Consider the following 19340-nt stretch of genomic DNA (forward strand, 5'->3'; position numbering starts at 1 on the left):
TAAATGAATGAGTAAAAAATGATATACTGTCCTCGGTCTTTTTTACTTATTTATTTTAACTAATTCATATAAATTTTAAAAATAAGTTAAAGTTAGTTAGTAATCTAAAATTTATAAAAAAATAATATTAATTTTCTAAAAATACCTTTATTTAACATATAATTTAATAAAATGTGTTAGTTAGATATGTTAGGTAAATTTAAAAAAATAATAGTTAATGCTTTATAAATATTAGAATGGACAAGTAAACAAATCATAGAAAAGCTCAAAAATGAGAAGCAACTATATCTTTTAAGATCAACTTTATCTTTTAAAATAAAAACTTAAACAGAAGCAACTATATATTCAAAATTAGAAAATTAAATGAAACAACATTATTGTCAAAATCTCATTCTAGTAGGGTATTTTTGTCAAAACTTATTTCACTCCAAAAACATCCCAAGCCCAGGCAACAAACTAAGAACACATTGATTCTCACTCCGCACTAACTCTCCAAAAAAATTCCAATCAAACAAGGAGTACAAGATGTGAGCTTGTTGTAAAAAGTATAAAATCAAAGTCAGAGCAATTTAACTCGGAGGAAATTAAATTTAAGGACAAAAGGGAGTCAGATGGTCTTGTCCTCCCGTATCAGTTCTGAAGGACGGGCATTCTTCATTTAATCGAACATGACCGAAATTCTGATGAGAGCCAATTAAATTGATTTATTGAAAACCGCAAACCAAAGCCAAAAAGTCTCACTTAAGTGGTTATTCAGTTTTTTTTTTTTTTTAAATAATTTTTATGCATCATACAAAACATATAATAATCATGATAACATATGATAATCATGAAATACAATCTAAATAAAACCACACTAGTTGGTTACCCTATTTCTCTCCCAACTCACCCACATTTCTCTCCTAATAATTAAAAAACATAAATAAAACCTAACGGAACAAGTGCACAAAAAAGATCTTTCAATTTTAAATCCTTTCAGAATTAACTTTACTGTTACCATAATTCTAAATTCAACGCCACAATTTCCTCTTCAGCTGCATTTATTTTGATGTAATTAATTTCAAAGTAACAAAGAAACAAATATGACTTTTTTCACCAAATATGTTATAAATACCTTGAAAACCCCAATCAAAGAAACGGTCCACATCTCAGATGCTTGAAAGTGCTGTTCTGTACATCAACTGATTCTGCTTCTTTAGAATTTTTTCCCCTTGTGCTAAACCTAACTGAAAAGTGAAAACATATCTTCCTGGAACCCTAAATCTATCATAGGAGGAAACATATCATGTAAAATCAATTAACAAACCAGGCAAATTACAGCTGAATAGAGGAAGATGGTACAAGTTCTCTGTCTGTTTAAGTCTGGAACAGAAGAAGCAAGCTACTCTTGGAGTAGGCTGAGAAGATCAAGGTACTCTTCCAAGGCAGGATGAGACTGAAAAGAAAGTTATGAAACAATATTAGAAAAAGGACAACAATGTTACAGGACAGATTTTTGTAGTTTCTCTTGCCTGGAGAGTGGTATTGTAGACCTGCTATAGTCTTAAATCATGTTTGAAAAGATCAAATAGTACCTACATGAACAGAAAATATATGTTTCTCAAACATATGCCATGTATAATTCAGTTCAATCAAACAACAAGGGCATGAGATAGGGAAGGGTTAACGGCTACATTGTATGGACACAATCACCATAGTTGCCTCTTTGAGGAAAGCAGACAAGAATGGATCTTGAGCCAGAAAATAAATTATATGTTGGTGGGGATGGTTCTTTGAAGAATAGAGAGGAAGAGATTAGAAAGAAAATAGTGCACAAGTCTTCAAGGCGTGGGAAACACTTTCCTTTAAGCTTAATTCGCCTCCCCTAATTTCAAACCTTGGATGCAAAATGGATTGAATGACGAATTTCTTTTAGGATGCAATGAAGACCCTTGAGTATGGTTTGCACTTTCAAACTCAAGCAAAAACAATAATGGCTTTTACAAAGTGAAAGTTTACTTCTATCTTTTGTGCACTCAAAGAACAAAACAAATGAACTTGTGAAGAGTTTGTTTTTCATTCAATTGGCTTGAATGATGGTATAAGATTATTTTTATAGAGATGAAGTGGTGTTTAGTAAAGAGGCACACTACTTCAATAATGAGTGTCATTTAAAGAGACATATCACTACATATACCATTTCAATAGAAAGACACATTATTTCATTAAATAGACACACCACTTTACTAATGAGACATTATTTCATTAATGAGACATCTTTTCAAATAAAATAAAACAATCATTCATTAATTAATGAAATTACAAATGACAAGCTCTCATTAACAAAAAGCACAGCTTGAAAAAATATTGCATTAGAAATCCTTTGAATTGAAATTAAAAGAGAAGTTCCAACCAAAATTCACGGATTCTTAGACACAGTCCCTGGAGTGAACTGCCACCAATTCAAGCAAATCATATAAAACAAAAGAATAATAGGGGAACTAATGTCCTTTCAGGTTGTAAATCCATTTTGTGATGCATCCAAGATGACATAAAAATTACCTGGAGAAGATGCCTAAGTTAACAATGCAATATGGTTTGAGCTTGAGGAGAAGGCCCAAAGCATGGAAATTCAGTACATGCTGAGAAAGACATCCTCTGGCAAACACCTACTACAACCCTAGCATTTGGTAGAAGTCCAAGAGGATAAACCTCACGATCAAACTCGAGCTCAGGGTCCCAACTATAATAGGAAAGAGAAACATCAAAATTTACTACAAAGTTATTCATTTCATAAAATGAATGAAAACAATTCAAAGATGTTCAAAGCATTTGCTAATCTAGAAATGAAAGCAGAAACCAATAACTGATGTTTGATTAAAGAAGTTGCAAATAATGGTCCATATTAATAAAAGCCAATATGCGATCGAAAACAACAATCATCTATGCTCGAGGATAGAGAAATCACATTGATTTAACAGAGATAATGCCTGATGCTTGTATTTACGGGTTAATCTAGCAAATTTCATGGTGCTCGTATTATGTTATAGAACATGACAGCCATTACAATTCTTACAATTGCTACATCCCCTAAAAAGTAGTACCTGCAAGAAAGCCTCCTGCTTAAAAGGATCAGCCCTAGGAGAAGGATACCAAACTTGCAATAATCAACTTGAAAATGGAACTACATTAGAAATAATTTTTTTTTTAAAAAAAAAGTTAAGTTCAACATAATAAAAAAGATAAAAAATATGACACCACAATCGCAAGCACACGATTTTTGCCTAGTAAATAGGTTATCGATCCCACGAAGACCAAGTGTGATAACTAATCTATTACAACAATAGGCTATCTAGGCAATTAAAAGGAGTATAAATGGAAGACTAAAAACAGCAAACAAGATAAACTTGTTAGAATTATGCCCTCGAATGCCAACGAGGATACTTGTATTTGGGCATTTCATTTGTATTATATATTCTTATTCTTATTAAATAGGCATTTATTTTGATGTTCATATAAATCTTGTGATGTCATTATAATTAGTTTTGAATATAATAGTCCATGTGTATTAAGTTAAACCTTCTACTCTTTGTGGGATAAAAGAAAGAGCACTAGAAGGGTTTAGTATTTATACACAAAAATAGTTTGCAAGTCAAAGAATCTTTAATTGGGCGTTAAAAGTTCATAAGGATTTGTATGACATATACTTTGACAAAAAGCGCTAGTTGAACACTATAGAATAGTGGGAGCATATGTCATAAATACATCATTGGGAATTGGTGTATTTGAACATGACTCACAACAATCCAATCACATGGGTTTCTCTTTGACAGTCAATGATTGGGATTGTTGGTTATGATCATATGAGTGGACCTTAGACCTGAGGTATCATGATCACAATGTACTTGTGACGTCTTGTCTGTTACTAGAGTTGTTAGGCTCAGTTTACTTTTTGGTAGGGTCAACCTCGAAGTGCGGCTATATCGGGCAAGTAGCAGTTGTGAGTGATCACCAAGAAGGAATTCATTCTCTCGGAAGTAAACGAGTAAGTATCCTATGCGATTATAAGTATGTGAGATTAGAAGACCTTGGCCAAGGCAGTCAAACTAATCGTGTGGGACACGAAGGGTAGTTTGGTAATCTCACCCTACTATAGTTATGTGCATATGATCGAGTTCAGTGATTTTGACAATTACCATGGCTCTCACTCGGTTGAGATACAAGAACGAAAGTTTTATACACATATGGTAATCATAATCGAAAAGGTTCGTAATGATCTACTCATTCATGTTCAATTGGGATACGACGTGGGGCCACGGGGCTGGCTAGGTTTCACCCACGTCCTTTGGTATCCTCCCATTGCCAATTGGAACGAACCTAGGGAGTCATGTTTAAATGGATAAAGAATCAGTCTCGTTTTGAGTACAGAGGTAAAATTGTCAATTTACAATTTTACTTCATGGGATGAGTGAAATTGTAAATTGGTCTAGGGTTTTTGTCTTAAGTTTAAATTTTGAAATTTAAATTCGATGGAGTCGAATAGATAATCAAAATTATGAGGACTCAAAGATAAAAGTGGTTTTCGTTAGATTAGGACTCATATTTCTAATAGAACTTCTATGGTAATGTTTATCATATTATGAAGGTTCATATTTTTGAATAGGACTTCATAATTGAATGATGTTTATCATATTATGAAGGTTCATATTTTTCGAATAGAACTCATAATTGAATAATGTTTATCATGTTTTTATGAAGTTTCTATAAATATGACTCATCTACAACTATAGACTAAGACTCAATTAATTCTCTAGTGAGAAAATCCCCTAGCTCTCTCTTCCTTTGTAACCCTAACCGCCATTTGGAGAAGAAGAGGAGATTGTTTCTTAATTCCAGCGTCTGGCGTGGAACTTTTGTTCGGCGCTAGGAGATCTACGACAATCAGAGATAAGTTCGGCTCATCAAAAGAAAGAAAATCATTAAGAGATAATTTTCTAGGCCTTTTAATTAAATTAAGATGCTCGTTAAAAGAATTAGAATATATATCGCAAATATATTATTGCTTCCGCATGCCCTTTTAATGTTATTTGATTTTTGCGATATAACCTAGCTATGGTACCAGAGCCAGGCTATTTGTTTTAATGAGCACTAGATTTAAAAATCATAAAATTGCATTGGTGATAATTATTTAATTATTATATAAAATTAAAGATTCATGATAAAATTAGATTTTATGCATAATTTTTATTTTGAGTTAGGGTTTAATAATTTATTTAAAATTTTATATAAATAATAATAATGATAATAATGATATTGAAATATATATATAATAAATCAAAAGTTGTTGCACAGTATTGGTGGCGCTATAGAAGATTGATTTGTTTAAAATATATATAATAATAATATATAAATAAATAATTAAAATAATAATAATAATTGTGTGATCCCACGCAATTGCTGCGTAGTGCTGCCCAGGGCGAGCACTGCGCAGGGCGTGGGACACGTCAATTTTATTTATTTATTTATTTAGTATTTATATTATTATGTTATTATTTTATTTGTTGTTATTATTATTTGTTTATTTATTTTATTTTAAATAAAGTGGAATCCACACCAATGTAATTTATCTTTGATTTATTTTTATTTTTATTTTTATTTGATGTGTTGAATGAATGTATAGCATACAATCATGAACTTTAGTTCTTTTATATTTTTTTTATTTTTACTTATGTATTTGGGCGATGTTGCATCCAATGTTATTTTCTTTAATTTTTACAAAAGTAGATTGTATCTAGGATACATATTTGTAAATTTTAGAGAAAACATAAAGTGACACAAGAGTCCGAGAATACGTGGAGAAAGAAGCCCCGCGTAAAGTCCTTTTGTATGGAGCGCAAAGCATGTAATAGTTTAGGACTTTTTTTTAGACTAATCTATTAAACTAGGTTAATCATAGATGTTCGTGAACGTATGCATGGGATGGGTTGAATGTGAATGTATGTCTTATTTATACATGCATGATTAATGTAATGTGAGACCCAATTAATAACTTGTAAACAATTCTCCCAAAAGAATAACACTAAGTTGAAAGTATGGGATGTCCTGGCTCTCCACCAAGCTTTGGGTGATTAGAGTTATGAGGGTGCATGATATCATCCCTATACGAGGGGGTCTTGTATTCGCTTATAATTTTAAGAACCTTTAGTGAATTGGATGCCGTCAGTCAAAACAAATTCCTCTCCAATTATACAGTATGGGTCGAGGGGGTGGAATTCAATTGTTAAATTGATAGAAGTTGATGAGCTTGACTCAGATAGTTTACGGGCCAATTAAACTATATGGGTTGAGGCTTGGTAAACTATGGGCCAAAATTGATTGGATTACCCATGGAATAGGTTGGCATCGGACACCACTTCATTAACTTTAGTGTTGCAATTATACTGTATAGGTTGAGCCCCACTGAATTTAATAAAGAACACATTCACTCACTACAAGATCCTACCAACGAGGATTTCCTATTTCTACAGTGGAGTGTAGATTTCGAAAAATGTAGTGGGAGGCAAGTTTTATTTAAAGACCTTAATATAACTTGAGTATAATATAAATAAACTAATAATCTTCTATTTATTTTCTTGCAGTTTATTTCTCGATATGACTCATAACCCACTTAATATTTTGCTTGAGAAAAATGCCCTTACCGGGCCCAATTATGTAGATTTGGCTCGGGAATTTGAGGATAGTCCTTAATTTAGAGCGAATCGGCTACACTATTGAGGCCAATATTCCTACCGAACCTCCACCAGGGGCAAGTAAGGAAGAACAAGACGTTTATCTAAAATGGCTTAAGGACGACTTGCGAGTGAGGAGCTATATGTTAGCCTCCATGAGCAGTGATCTGCAAAGCTCTCATGAAAAGATGAGTGATGCAAGATCGGTACTGTTGTACTTGCAGGAGCACTATGGAGAGCATAGTCGGACTGCATGGTATGAAATATCGAGAGAGCTTTTTAGGGCAAAGATGAGTGAGGATAGACAAGTTGGAAAGCATGTACTCAAGATGATCTCTATGATTGAGAGGTTGGAAGCTCTTGACTTTTCCATGGACTACAACCTTTAGGTTGATCTCATCTTGCAGTCTCTTCCTAACTCCTTCTCTCAGTTTATTGTTAATTTTAATATGAATGAGATTGAGTGCACACTGGCTGGTCTTCTTAGCAAGCTAGTAAGTACTCAGTCTCAAAATGAAGACTAAAGAGAAGGATGATATTGCTTTGACTATCTCTACTTCTAGGCCCTCAAAGCCCAAGAAGAAAAAGATGGCCAAGAAGCAGAATGCCCTGGCTCCCAAAGTAGTGGAAGGAGTGGGTAAGAATAAAGGTGTGGCTCCTGTGGTTTATGCGAGTGAGAGCTCCAAGCAAGCAGGCAAGTGTTTCCATTATGGCGAGGCCGGTCATTGGAAACGGGATTGTCCACAGCTCAGAGCAGATGGAGCTACAGGTATGGAATAATTTGTTTTCAAAGCAAATTGTTCAATTTCTGTATTTTCTACTTCTTGGATTCTTGATTCAGGAGCTAGTGCTCATATTTGTATTATGAATCAGAATCTGGAAAGAAAATGGAAGCTGGGTGAATGAAAGATGATGATCAACGTGGGAAGCGGACAGAGTGTCGTAGCAACTCACATAGGATCTACTTCTATTCTTTTATATTCTGGACATGTTTTAGTTTTAGAGGATTGTTAAGTATTACCAAATAGGCTAAAGGACATTATTTTTGTTCTTGTTTTAGTCAGAAAATGATATGTCTTTAAATTTCGTGAAACTAATTTTGATATTTATTTTGGAAATAAATTAGTTGGCAATACCTCTTTAGTTAATTGATTGTATTATCTAAATATCCAGAATAAATATGTTGTGAATGATATCACTAAAAGGCATGGTAGGCATGAGATAAATCAAAAACTTGTATGGCATTTGAGATTAGGTCATGCTGGAGAACAAAGGATTCATGAATTGGAGAAAAATGGCCTTGTAGGTCCATTGGGATTGAATCCTTATCCGACATGTGAGTCTTGTCTTTTTGGCGAGATGACCAAATCTCTTTTCATTGGACATCCTGAGAAGGCACCACAAGTTTTAGATTTAATGCACACCGATGTTTGTGGGCTGATCAGTGAGATGGCTCGCGGTGGATTCCATTATTTCATGACTTTTACCAATGACCATTCTAGGTATAGTTATGTATACTTAATGAAGAACAAGTCAGAGGTACTTGACATGTTTAGAAAGTATATGGCTTTAGTGGAAAATCAAATTGGGTATCGTATAAAGACACTACGATCGAATTGTGGTGGTGAGTATATGAATACCAAGTTTGACTTGTTCTTAAAGGAACATAGGATAGTTTCACAATTAGCACCACCAGCGACTCCTCAACTGAATGGGGGTGGCTAAGCATACGAATCGAATCTTGTTGGACGTGATTCATTCTATGTATAGTTACATATTTCTTTATAGGGGTCATGCGCTTCTTATAAAAGGAGCTTTAGAAAGCTATGAAGTGTATGTTGAAGTATTTTAGGACTAAAGATATGCTTCTAATCTATAGTAATTGAGAGTTAAGTGTGGATGGTTACGTAGATTCAGACTTTCAGTCTGATGTTGATGACCGAAGATCCACTTTAGGGTTTAATTATATTCATTTTTAATGGTAAAGCAGTGAGATGAAATACTTGTAAGTTGCTACTGCAAATTCCACCACTAAGACTGAATATGTGGGTACATCGAAGGTTGTTTGGATTAAGAAGTTCTTGATAGAATGTCCTGGTGGTTCCAAATGTGGAAGCTCTCATTATCACTTTATTGTGACAATAATAGAGCTGTAGCACAGGCGAAGGAACCAAGGTCCCACAGTATATCCAAACATATCGAGTGGCGGTACCACATCATTTGAGAGATCGTTGGAAGAGGCGGCATAGCCGTCTAGAAAATAGCCTCAACAGATAACTTAGCTGACCTACTCACCATGCCACTATTACAAGTCGTGTTAGATCGACATCCTAAGAAGATGGGTGTAAGATACCATAGTGGTTGGCATTGAGTACAAGTGGGAGATTGCTAGGATTATGCCCTCGAATGCCAACGAGGATACTTGTATTTGGGCATTTCATTTGTATTATACATTCTTGTTCTTATTAAATAGGCATTTATTTTAATGTTCATATAAATCTTGTGATGGTATTATAATTAGTTTTGAATATCATAGTCCATATGTATTAGGTTAAACCTTCTACTCTTTGTGGGATAAAGAGAAGAGCACTAGAAGGGTTTGGCACTTATACACTTAAATAGTTCGCAAATCAGAGAATCTTTAATTGGGCGTTAAAGATTCATAAGGATTTGTATGACATATACTTTGACAAAGAGCGCTAGTTGAATACTATGGAATAGTGGGAGCATATGTCATAAATACATCATTGGGAATTGGTGTATTCGAACATGACTCGCAACAATCTAATCACATGGGTTTTACTCTTTAACAGTCAATGATTGGGATTGTTGGTTATGATCATATGAGTGGACCTTAGACCTGAGGTATCATGATCACAATGTACTTGTGACGTCTTGTCTGTTACTAGAGTTGTTAGGCTCAGTTTACCTTTAGGTAGGGTCAACCTCGAAGTGCGACTATGTCGGGCAAGTAGCAGTTGTGAGTGATCACCAATAATGAATTCGTTCTCTCAGAAGTAAACGAGTCAGTATCCTATGCGATTATAAGTATGTGAGATTACAAGACCTTGGCCAAGGCAGTCAAACTAATCGTGTGGGACACGAAGGGTAGTTTGATAATCTCACCCTACTATAGTTAGGGATGGCAAAACCCGATCCGCCCCGAAGTTCCCGCTCTGATCCGCCCCGATTTTGAGCGGGGCGGGGTGGGTTTGGTATTTGCTTGCCCCGCCCCGCCCCGATAATAATTTAATTTATTATAAATATTATAAAATGTATAGGGTAAATGGATTTTTTTTTAAATTTTCAATAAATTTCTTATGAGTTGTCTTTAAAAATATATGTTTTATAAAATAAATCTATTTTATAAATGTTTTTAAGAATTTTAAATACTTATTTATAACTATAAGCAAGGCGGGAGATTAACGAAAAACAAAAAACGGGACAGGAATAGTGCCCCGCCGGTGCCCCGCTTATTACCATGCGGGGCGGGGATGTTAGAGGCATGCCCCGCCCCCGCCCCACCCAATGCCATCCCTAACTATAGTTATTTGCATATTATCGAGTTCAGTGAGTTTGACAATTACCCATAGCTCTCACTCGGTTGGGATACAAGAACGAAAGGTTTATACACATATGGTAATCATAATCGGAAAGATTCGTAATGATCTACTCATTCGTGTTCAATTGGGCTACGACATGGGGCCACGGGGCTGGCTAGGTGTCACCCACGTCCTTTGGTATCCTCTCATTGCCAATCGGAACGAACCTAGGGAGTCACGCTTAAAGGGATAAAGAATCAGTCGTGTTTTGATTACAGGGGTAAAATTGTCAATTTACAATTTTACTTCATGGGATGAGTGAAATTGTAAATTGGTCTAGGGTTTTTGTCTTAAGTTTAAATTTTGATTTAAATTCGATGGAGTCGAATAGATAATCAAAATTATGAGGACTCAAAGATAAAAGTGGTTTTCGTTAGATTAGGACTCATATTTCTAATAGAACTTCTATGGTAATGTTTATCATATTATGAAGGTTCATATTTTGAATAAGAGTTCATAGTTGAATGATGCTTATCATATTATGAAGGTTTATATTTTGAATAAGACTTCATAGTTGAATGATGTTTATCATATTATGAAGGTTCATATTTTGAATAAGACTTCATAGTTGAATGATGTTTATCATGTTTTATGAAGTTTCTATAAATATGACTCCTCTCCAACTATAGACCGAACTCAATTAATTCTCTAGTGAGAAAATCGGCTGACCTTCTCTTCCTCTCTAACCCTAGCCGCTATTTGGAGAAGAAGAGGAGATTGTCTCTTAATTCCGACGTGTGATCGAGAGGCGTGGAACTTTTGTTCGGCGCTAGGAGATCTATGACAATCCGAGAGATAAGTTCGGCGCATCAAAAGAAAGAAATCATCAAAGGTAATTTTCTAGCCTTTTTTATTAAATTAAGATGCTCATTAAAACAATTAGAATATATATCGCAAATATATTACTACTTTCGCATGCCATTTTAATGTTATTTGATTTTTGCGATATTATCTAACAAAACTACACAAATAGAAATGCAGAAATGCAGGGCTGTGGACTGAAGATCAGGTTTTGGTAGGCCTAGGTTAGGGAACTTGCCACAAAGAGTAACGAAGATGTGTTGAATCTTTACTAGATTTAGGTAGATCAATTGAAGGGTAATATTCCTTAGTTACTTGTCACTCTCTTTCAAGAGATAACAAGTTGATTTAGATTGAGTCACTCCCTACTTTCGTGGTAGGTTAACAATCTCAAAACCCTATTAAGCTCAATGATTAAACTACAAACCCTCAAGAAACACCTTTTAGTAATTTTCAGGACTGACTTAAAAATTTCCGAGGTCTAGAATAACTTTTAAGTTATTCTTGACCCCTAAGATAGAGCAAGCAAAACTTTCACACTCACAAGCTATGCAACAAAAAAATCCAAAGCCAACTCAAATTAATCCACCATTAATTTATAAAAGATCCATACAAGAAACAAGCACATCAACCATCACTACTTTGGGCTAATCCCAAACCTAAAAGAAAATTCTACACTTCCATGTCTTGATTACAACAAAAAATAAAAGAAGTAAAAGTAATGTTAAAAAAACACAACACAAAAGGACTTGGAAAACCCCCTATTCTTTCCACCAAGGCTTGCTCTCCAGATTTTTAGCTATTCTTCTTCCCTTTTCGACCTCCTTTCAAAACCCTTAGAACTTCTTTTTCTTTCTCCAGTCGCCAGCCTCTTCTGCTTGCCTCCTTCTCAAAAACCCTATCTTGATGCCCTTTAGACACCATGTCAGGAACTGGGTCCCAGGAACTTTTACAGAGCACATGTGGATTGTGTATCCTAAAAAGGCTGGCCCACGTAACAAGTGTTGTCATTGTCCTTTGTGTTTTTGAAATATCCTCAATTCATTAAAATTTTGGGTTAGCTTCAGCTTCCTACATGCAAAGTAACTAAAAGAAGTAGTTTGTGCACAAAGGGTGAATAATTCATTATAAAAGCTAGGAAAATGCATGCTCAATGAAGAATAAATAGCTGAATGCATGGTAATGACTATGCAATTTTTATACACAACAAACAGACAGCAAAATATGTTTACCTACTAATTACCCCAAAAATACACTAATTACCTCCATGCCTCTGTGACTATAATCTAGCCAAGATACTTCCTCGATAAGATTTGCCTTCTCTCCGGACTGACCACATGTAACCCAGAACAGCTCAATTGAGTTAGAGAGAACATGCTCATGGCCATCACCTAGATCAAGTAACCAAAGGTCTCCATTTGTTCGCAATATTAAGCATCTGGCAGTGGAAGCAAAATGATTAGAAGCTCAAGATGCCAAAACAAGTTCCAGCAACATTCAGAAGGAAAAGCACTTGTACGTAGCGGGCTGTTGGCTTAACAAATCAGATGATAGAGAAAATGTTGCTTCACCAGCTGGATCTGGGATGAAGTGCATTATTGCTGGACTGCTTTTGGCACTCATGATTGATAGTTCACGTACTGTGGAAAGCTGTTTGTCATTTGATCACTTGCCAACGCATAAGAATGATGCTCTTTTAAAACTTAAACCTCAATGAAAGCCGATAACTTCATTAATAAAGGAAGACAGGCAGCAATACAAGACGATCCACTTTACCTGTAAAACAGGACTTGTAGAAGGTGATAATTCTTCAAGGATCTTCACATGAAAAATATGAACATCAAAAGGATAGTATGTAACGAGTATATAATCTCGGAAAAAATCCATAACAATTGGTTTCCCAAGTAGCGATCTCTGATTAAGTAAGGAGATTTGATCAAGATGATATCTTGGAAAGAAAAGCAGTTCATACCTAGAAGCAATCACCAAACATTTTAAGATAATGAACTAGATATAAATGCAACATAGGGGACTAAACAAATATCAGCAGCCAAACTGCAAAGAGAAGATAACTATCTTACTTTAACAGACATCTAATTGCTGCAATATATAGCCCAAGTATTTGTACAATGCGAAAAGGACCACAAAGATTGAAGCTAACTAAAATAGAAAAAGTACTGCATTTATTACGATAAATATTCATTGATGCAGACAAAAATAAAAACGATGGCACAAATAGGTAGGGTATAATTCTACAATGATATGACCTTGGTCAATTTAGCATCAGCAATGTTTATTTTACTAGATTCTTATCTTCTTCCTGCATTTTTGAACTCACATAGCAGAAGAATCATATTAGATAGGAATTTAGTAGATGATTATAAATGGTATAATGCCAAAATTCCTGTCAGGTGAGAACTTCTTTTATTAGCTAATATTTTTATTTAATTGTGCAATTAAAGGTAATATAATCAGATTTTTCATATTGTTTCTGCTAAGTTGATGGTTTTCTTTGTTTTTTCCCAGCTTCTTCTGCAGTATCAGACTTAATATTTTAAACAATTAAAACTATCTGTCCACATCTCATCAAAAAAAAAAAGGGGCATTATAATGCTCTGAAAAATTTGTGTCAATAGATTCCTCAAAAAGTTGGAATTGGTGCAGTAATTTCATACCATATATGAATATCCAAAACAGTTAAAACTGAATTTTGTTGGCTACTGTAAAGAAAAATATGGTGTGGAATATGTTCTATATAGAGTATGAAAAGGTTAGACAATAAAGCTCTTACGAATTGGAAGTTTCATTGTAGTTGCATACTACAATAATTTTGCCTAGCCATAGCAAGCCTTTGCATTCAATCTTCTGTTCCTGTGTAACATCTCCAAAGACATGCCATTTCTTGTTACATAGATCATACAGGATAAGGCCATGCTGACCTACAACTGCCAAGTACATACCGTCTTTGCTAGTCACAACCAGTGAAAGTGGCCAATTTTGGGAGACGTATGATACCTGGTTAAAAAAATAATACACACATTAGCACAAACATGTAAGCACATGAAATATCAAATAATAATAAACATTATTTCTAAAAAACACCTAACTGGAAGGTTCATGTGTAACATTTTAAGTTCATCTGTATCATCAGGCTGCACTAAAAGAACCCGATCTTCACCATATATAACCTGATGGCCATATGTTGTGCCTGAAAGACCTCTGTTTAGACAATATTTACCAAAGGAAAATGCTACAATCCTCTCAGATGAACTCTCCTCAACAGCGTACAATTTGTATCCATACTCATCCCAGTGCACCACTGAAGTGGCACCCAAAAAAGGTTCGCATTTTAAATCTTGGCTGGATATCACAACAGGAGATGACACAGAATTGATTCCAATTTGACGAATTGTGCACATCAAACGGCATCCTGAAACAGACCAAACAGCAAGCCCTCTATATTTCCACCCGACAGCAAAAGCACAATTATCAGGTGTCCAAGCTATACAAGAGACAGGACCAGTATCCTCCACTGAATACCTGCATTCAGTGTATGCTGATGAACCAATTACTCTGGTTGGAAAATCAAAAGAATAATGAATTAGAATTTCCATGGGGATGTGTAAAGTCCAGCAAAAATTAGTTGATCACAGTGGCCAGTTTTATTTGCAATATTAGACCTCATTTAATAGTAATTAAGAACAGTGGCCATCGCTGTAGTAATTGCCAAAGATGTTCATCATAATGAGATTTGTTTCCATATCTATAAGAACAAAACATTCACATCAAATATGCTACTAAGTAAAAGAATCAACAATGCCGAATAGCGAGCATAGAACTTCCCAATTATCTAGCACAATAAACCAAAAAATTTAATGAATTTAAGTTATCAGAATAGTAACAAAATTTCCTGGAATTACCAAATTCTCAGCCAAATATTATTAATTCAACTCGTAAAAGCAGCATCAAGATTTTTATACCTCATAACAACCATTGAGTTTACGAACCAGATTAATATGGTGTGCTTTAGACAACAGTGCCAATAGTTGGTTAAAATAGCAAAAAGAGTGTTAAAACCAATACCATTTAGTTATGCAACTACTTACTCATTACTTACCCCCAGTCATATACAGATACTGTACGAAGATGTGATACACCCTCTACCAAGTCATATAACTCCACGACACCTCTCCAACAACCAATAGCAATAATGCGTTGATTTGAAGCCATTGAAGCACATATGGCATCCGGGGTGTTCAGCCATCTTTCAATTTTCAATGAATTGACTAACCTCAAACCCTTTTTGCTTGTTGAGCATAATGCTACACAACCATCAGAATACAAATTAAATAGCATCCTCAGGGCTAAAGAAAATTCCAGCTGGACGATAGCAGCATTTTTGCCATTGCTTTCAGTGGATGATGCTCCTCCTCTATCTCCTTGATAGGCAGAAGGATGGTAAAATGGCTTGAAGCCATCAGAGAACTGTATTTATTCATAAGATAAGGTAAGAATTGAAGATTAAAGAGCATACTAAAAACCATCAAACACTAGACTAAGATAACAGAAACGTGAAGACACATAAACAGGTACCTCCCCATTCCATGAAGCAAATTGTAAACACCCACCAGAGAGTCCAATAAGCAGGCTTTTATTGTCACAAACAAAATTGCTCCTACAATTCAGATAGTATGCATGTGTAAATTCAAAAACAAGGAAACCAAGAGCAAAAATCTAAAAGTACCTGCCAAAAAATCATAGACCTTACGTTATCAAATTCTTATCAGCAAAAGGTGCCATCTCAGTGATTACCAGTGATATAGTAGCCAGAAAGAGTCCAGAGGAATGTTTACCTCCAACTAACAGTTTCATTCCAGAAAATTGTACCTTATAGATGTGAAGAATCGATAAAGATGTCTGCAACAAGGGAAGTCCAATGTCACCCAAAAAATTATCATCCTAAACTAAGTAAAAAACAAGGACAGTGATAGTTGCTCTAATTAGAATTTTTCAGGCCTTATAATGCAGCAATGTTACTTGAATGAAATACCAAAGCAAACTGCAGTATGACGAAAAAAGAAAAGAAAAGAAAAATTACTGAAAGACATGTTTGATAAATAAAATTACCAAAATGACAATGGTTGTCGTGTCGGGACTCCAGATTGCCAAAGAATTCTCGACCTTGGTCTGGATTGAGCCTAAATTTCTAGTGTGCTTCCCCAATCGAACCTTGTGCTGATATCCTCGTGAAAATGGACATGATAGTGAAAGAGATTTATTGAGAAAGATAGAGGGAGAAAGAAATTAGGGCAAGGATGGACAGAAGATGAGAACCTGGGACGAGCTCCAGAGCTCCATGTGACTTGGGGTGACAAGGAGGAGAAAGCAGTTGATGACTATGAGGTAGATGATCCGATCCAAGCGGGAAGAGTAGCCACACAGACCAGGCTCCAGGCTCCAGAGGGATCACCTGCGGCCATCCGTAGGCCATATACATCTTGTTAATGGATCCTTTCCTTGCCCTCCCTTCCCTTCCCTTTCCTTGGAATGATAATGCTATTGATCAATGTCTCATTAACTACCACCAGGCTGGAGAGGTGATTGGCAAATCCGAGAGAAACATTTTAGTCATGTTTGATTAGATCCAAGGGGATCATTGTACAATTTTTAGTAGATTCATATGTCATGTGAATAAATAATGTTGTAAAGATTTAGTGGTAAAAACTAACACACAGGTAATCTGTGATGAGGTTGAATTCATAGAAGCTTGCCTGTAAATAAAAATGAGTTATTGAAAAGAAAACATATGAAAAGTTTGCCACAGATTTTCTTCAGAAACTAAATTGCATAAAATTCAAAAAGATATTTAGCTTCACATGACAAATCTAACAATAGAAAGTCAAGTTTGTTTTGTCAAATTTTAGAAAAACAATTAACTTTAAGACAACAAGCCCAAAAAATGTGCATATACTTAATTTTAAGTTACACAAAAGACACGGCCAACTTCATAAGATGGAAAAGAAAATGAAACAAAATGAGTATTTACACAAAATTCCTGGCCTGTGTAAGTACTACGGAGAAATAAAAAATAAAATAAGTTGACTTTCAATATGTAACAAAGGTTAATAGGAAGTATAAGTAATGCTGCATAGACAAATCATAAATTTAATCAACTGCAAACTGTAATGAATCAAAAAAAAGGTCCAAAGACATGATGAATTATTAGATGTACAAATCTGGTAAAAGCATGTGCAAAAGGTTAAAATGTCTTCAATAGGACAAGTGGTCAAAGTAACAATTTGTATTTAATAAACTAACACCATCATAAATTTTTTGTTCATTTGTAGTCAAGAAATGCAATAGCAAAGAGAAGAAGTTTGGATGAAAATTGATTAGGATTAACTAAATGATGCAACCAAAATCTGTCAACCTTCAAAACTAAAGGTTCTCTGGCTTAAAATGAAGTCATGCAAAAACTAAAGGGGAGCACTGTAATATTATTAGTTATGGATCACTATAGGAAATGAGAAAAATATAATAAATTTTCATCTACAAAGTTGGCCAACTATCCAAACAGGTTATACTATTTCATTTTAAATCAAATAATTCACCTCGTTCAATAATGTCAATAGCTTAAGGACCAAAGCAACGGCATTAGATAGAAGGATAAGAACAAAAACTCTAGCCCTCAATCACAATTCAGAGGAGATCAGAGAAAAATTTGAAATCTAATTAAGAAATCAAGAAACCAGAAGGAAGATGAATAAAGACTATAAGATAAATTACAACAAAAAACTGTAAGATAAATTACAACAATTTCCCATTATGACACAATAATAATACTAAAAGCAATGCATAGATTCAAAGAACACAAGAATCGCCATTGGAAGCAAAGCCCTGAAAGTAGACTTTCTCCCCAATTGAAGAGCTAGCCCAAATTGTTGAAACTATGCCAATCGCTTCCACGTTGGAATACCCAGCCCATTGTTCCCACCCAACCCAGACAAGATCACCATAAAAAACCATGACATTGGGGCAAATCAAGCAATTAAAACAAATAAGGTGAACAAAATCAGATTAAAATTTCATGAATTGAGCACTCAAGCTTGGGAACAAGATACACATGCCTGGAGATAAACAAGATGTCCGATGACTTGCCCGATCGTGAGCAACGGACGAGAGACGGCGGCGAGGTTGGCTGCAGGTTAATTTAGATCTTATGAATTGCGTAGGGAGAGAACAGCGTGCTTTCTCTTGCTATTTTTCTTCATTTGTTTTCCAAACATATCCCTGCAAAATTAAATATTTGTTTTATTAATCTTAATAAATATTTGCAATGGTAAACCTAATTTATTTTAATTGTCTAAATGGTTGTGGCCATTTTATTTGTTAAAATCAATGTTTTAATAACCGGACCGGTTGTCGAACCGGTTAGACAACCGATTCTGGTCCAACCGGTTGAACAGGTCGGTTCAACCGGATTTAATTTTTTCAAATAAATAAATATTTATAAAATTAAGAAAACATTAAAAATAAGTAAAAAATAATAAAAAAAGATACAAAATTACATATTGCAAATTTAAATTACCTTTATAAAGTCATAAAATTTTAACTTTACATAAAATTAAAATTTTTAAAATACAAATATACAAAGATACAACTATACAACAAATATTGAAAAATAAAGAATTAAATAAATATAAATCTACAAGTATACAACAACAATAATGATTAAAAAATTAAAACCAAATCATTCAAATATTTGGTTTAACACTTTAACTTTAATGATTTTAATTATTGATTAGTATAAAATTATAAGTTAATCATAATAAATTAATAATAATAAATTATAATATATTAATATTTTTATGCATCTTGTTTTTTTTTTTTTACTTATTTGTCTTTTTAAAATTTGGACGGAGTTAATGAGTTTATTAACTTGATATAAGTTTTTGATTATAAAATAAATAAATTAATTAAATAAATTAAATCAATAAATTAACCGGTCCGGTCCAACCGATTCACCGGTTGAACCGGCCGGTCCGGTTCTTTTGTAGTTTATATCACTAACCGGACCGGTTTACCGGCCGGTTCCCGGTTGAACCGGCCAGTCCGGTCCGGTTTTTAAATCATTGGTTAAAATGACCTTGAGCCATCCAATCATTCGAGTCGGTGTTTGTTTTTTTTAGTGTGTAAAATAGGTCAACTGTAGCAACAGTAGTTTTACTGT

The 19340-nt window shown here is 34.4% G+C and overlaps 2 protein-coding genes across 4 annotated transcripts; both read right to left on the reverse strand.

Moving 5' to 3' along the window:
- Positions 1-11671: 11671 nt before the first annotated feature.
- LOC120251541 lies at positions 11672-12767 on the reverse strand. 3 transcript variants are annotated; one of them, XM_039260093.1, is made up of 3 exons: positions 12630-12767; positions 12374-12548; positions 11672-12181 (listed from the first exon to the last, which is right to left on the reverse strand). In XM_039260093.1, the coding sequence occupies exons 1-3, from the start codon at positions 12731-12733 to the stop codon at positions 12155-12157; spliced, it is 306 nt and encodes a 101-aa protein (XP_039116027.1). In that variant the 5' UTR covers positions 12734-12767; the 3' UTR covers positions 11672-12154. The 3 variants fall into 3 exon arrangements, with proteins under 3 accessions (XP_039116027.1, XP_039116028.1, XP_039116026.1); XM_039260094.1 differs by having other exon boundaries at positions 12382-12548; positions 12624-12767; XM_039260092.1 differs by having other exon boundaries at positions 12624-12767.
- LOC120251539 (guanine nucleotide exchange factor subunit Rich-like) lies at positions 11672-18380 on the reverse strand. Its single transcript, XM_039260091.1, is given in 10 exon segments — positions 11672-13082; positions 13902-14125; positions 14218-14650; positions 15228-15595; positions 15704-15785; positions 15879-16027; positions 16238-16345; positions 16445-16528; positions 16530-16699; positions 18238-18380. Coding segments are annotated over 9 exon segments (1788 nt in total). The 5' UTR covers positions 16608-16699; positions 18238-18380; the 3' UTR covers positions 11672-12820.
- Between the last annotated feature and the right edge of the window lie 960 nt (positions 18381-19340).

The sequence above is a fragment of the Dioscorea cayenensis genome, chromosome 20, assembly GCF_009730915.1.
Source record: "Dioscorea cayenensis subsp. rotundata cultivar TDr96_F1 chromosome 20, TDr96_F1_v2_PseudoChromosome.rev07_lg8_w22 25.fasta, whole genome shotgun sequence".
Lineage (NCBI taxonomy): Eukaryota > Viridiplantae > Streptophyta > Magnoliopsida > Dioscoreales > Dioscoreaceae > Dioscorea > Dioscorea cayenensis.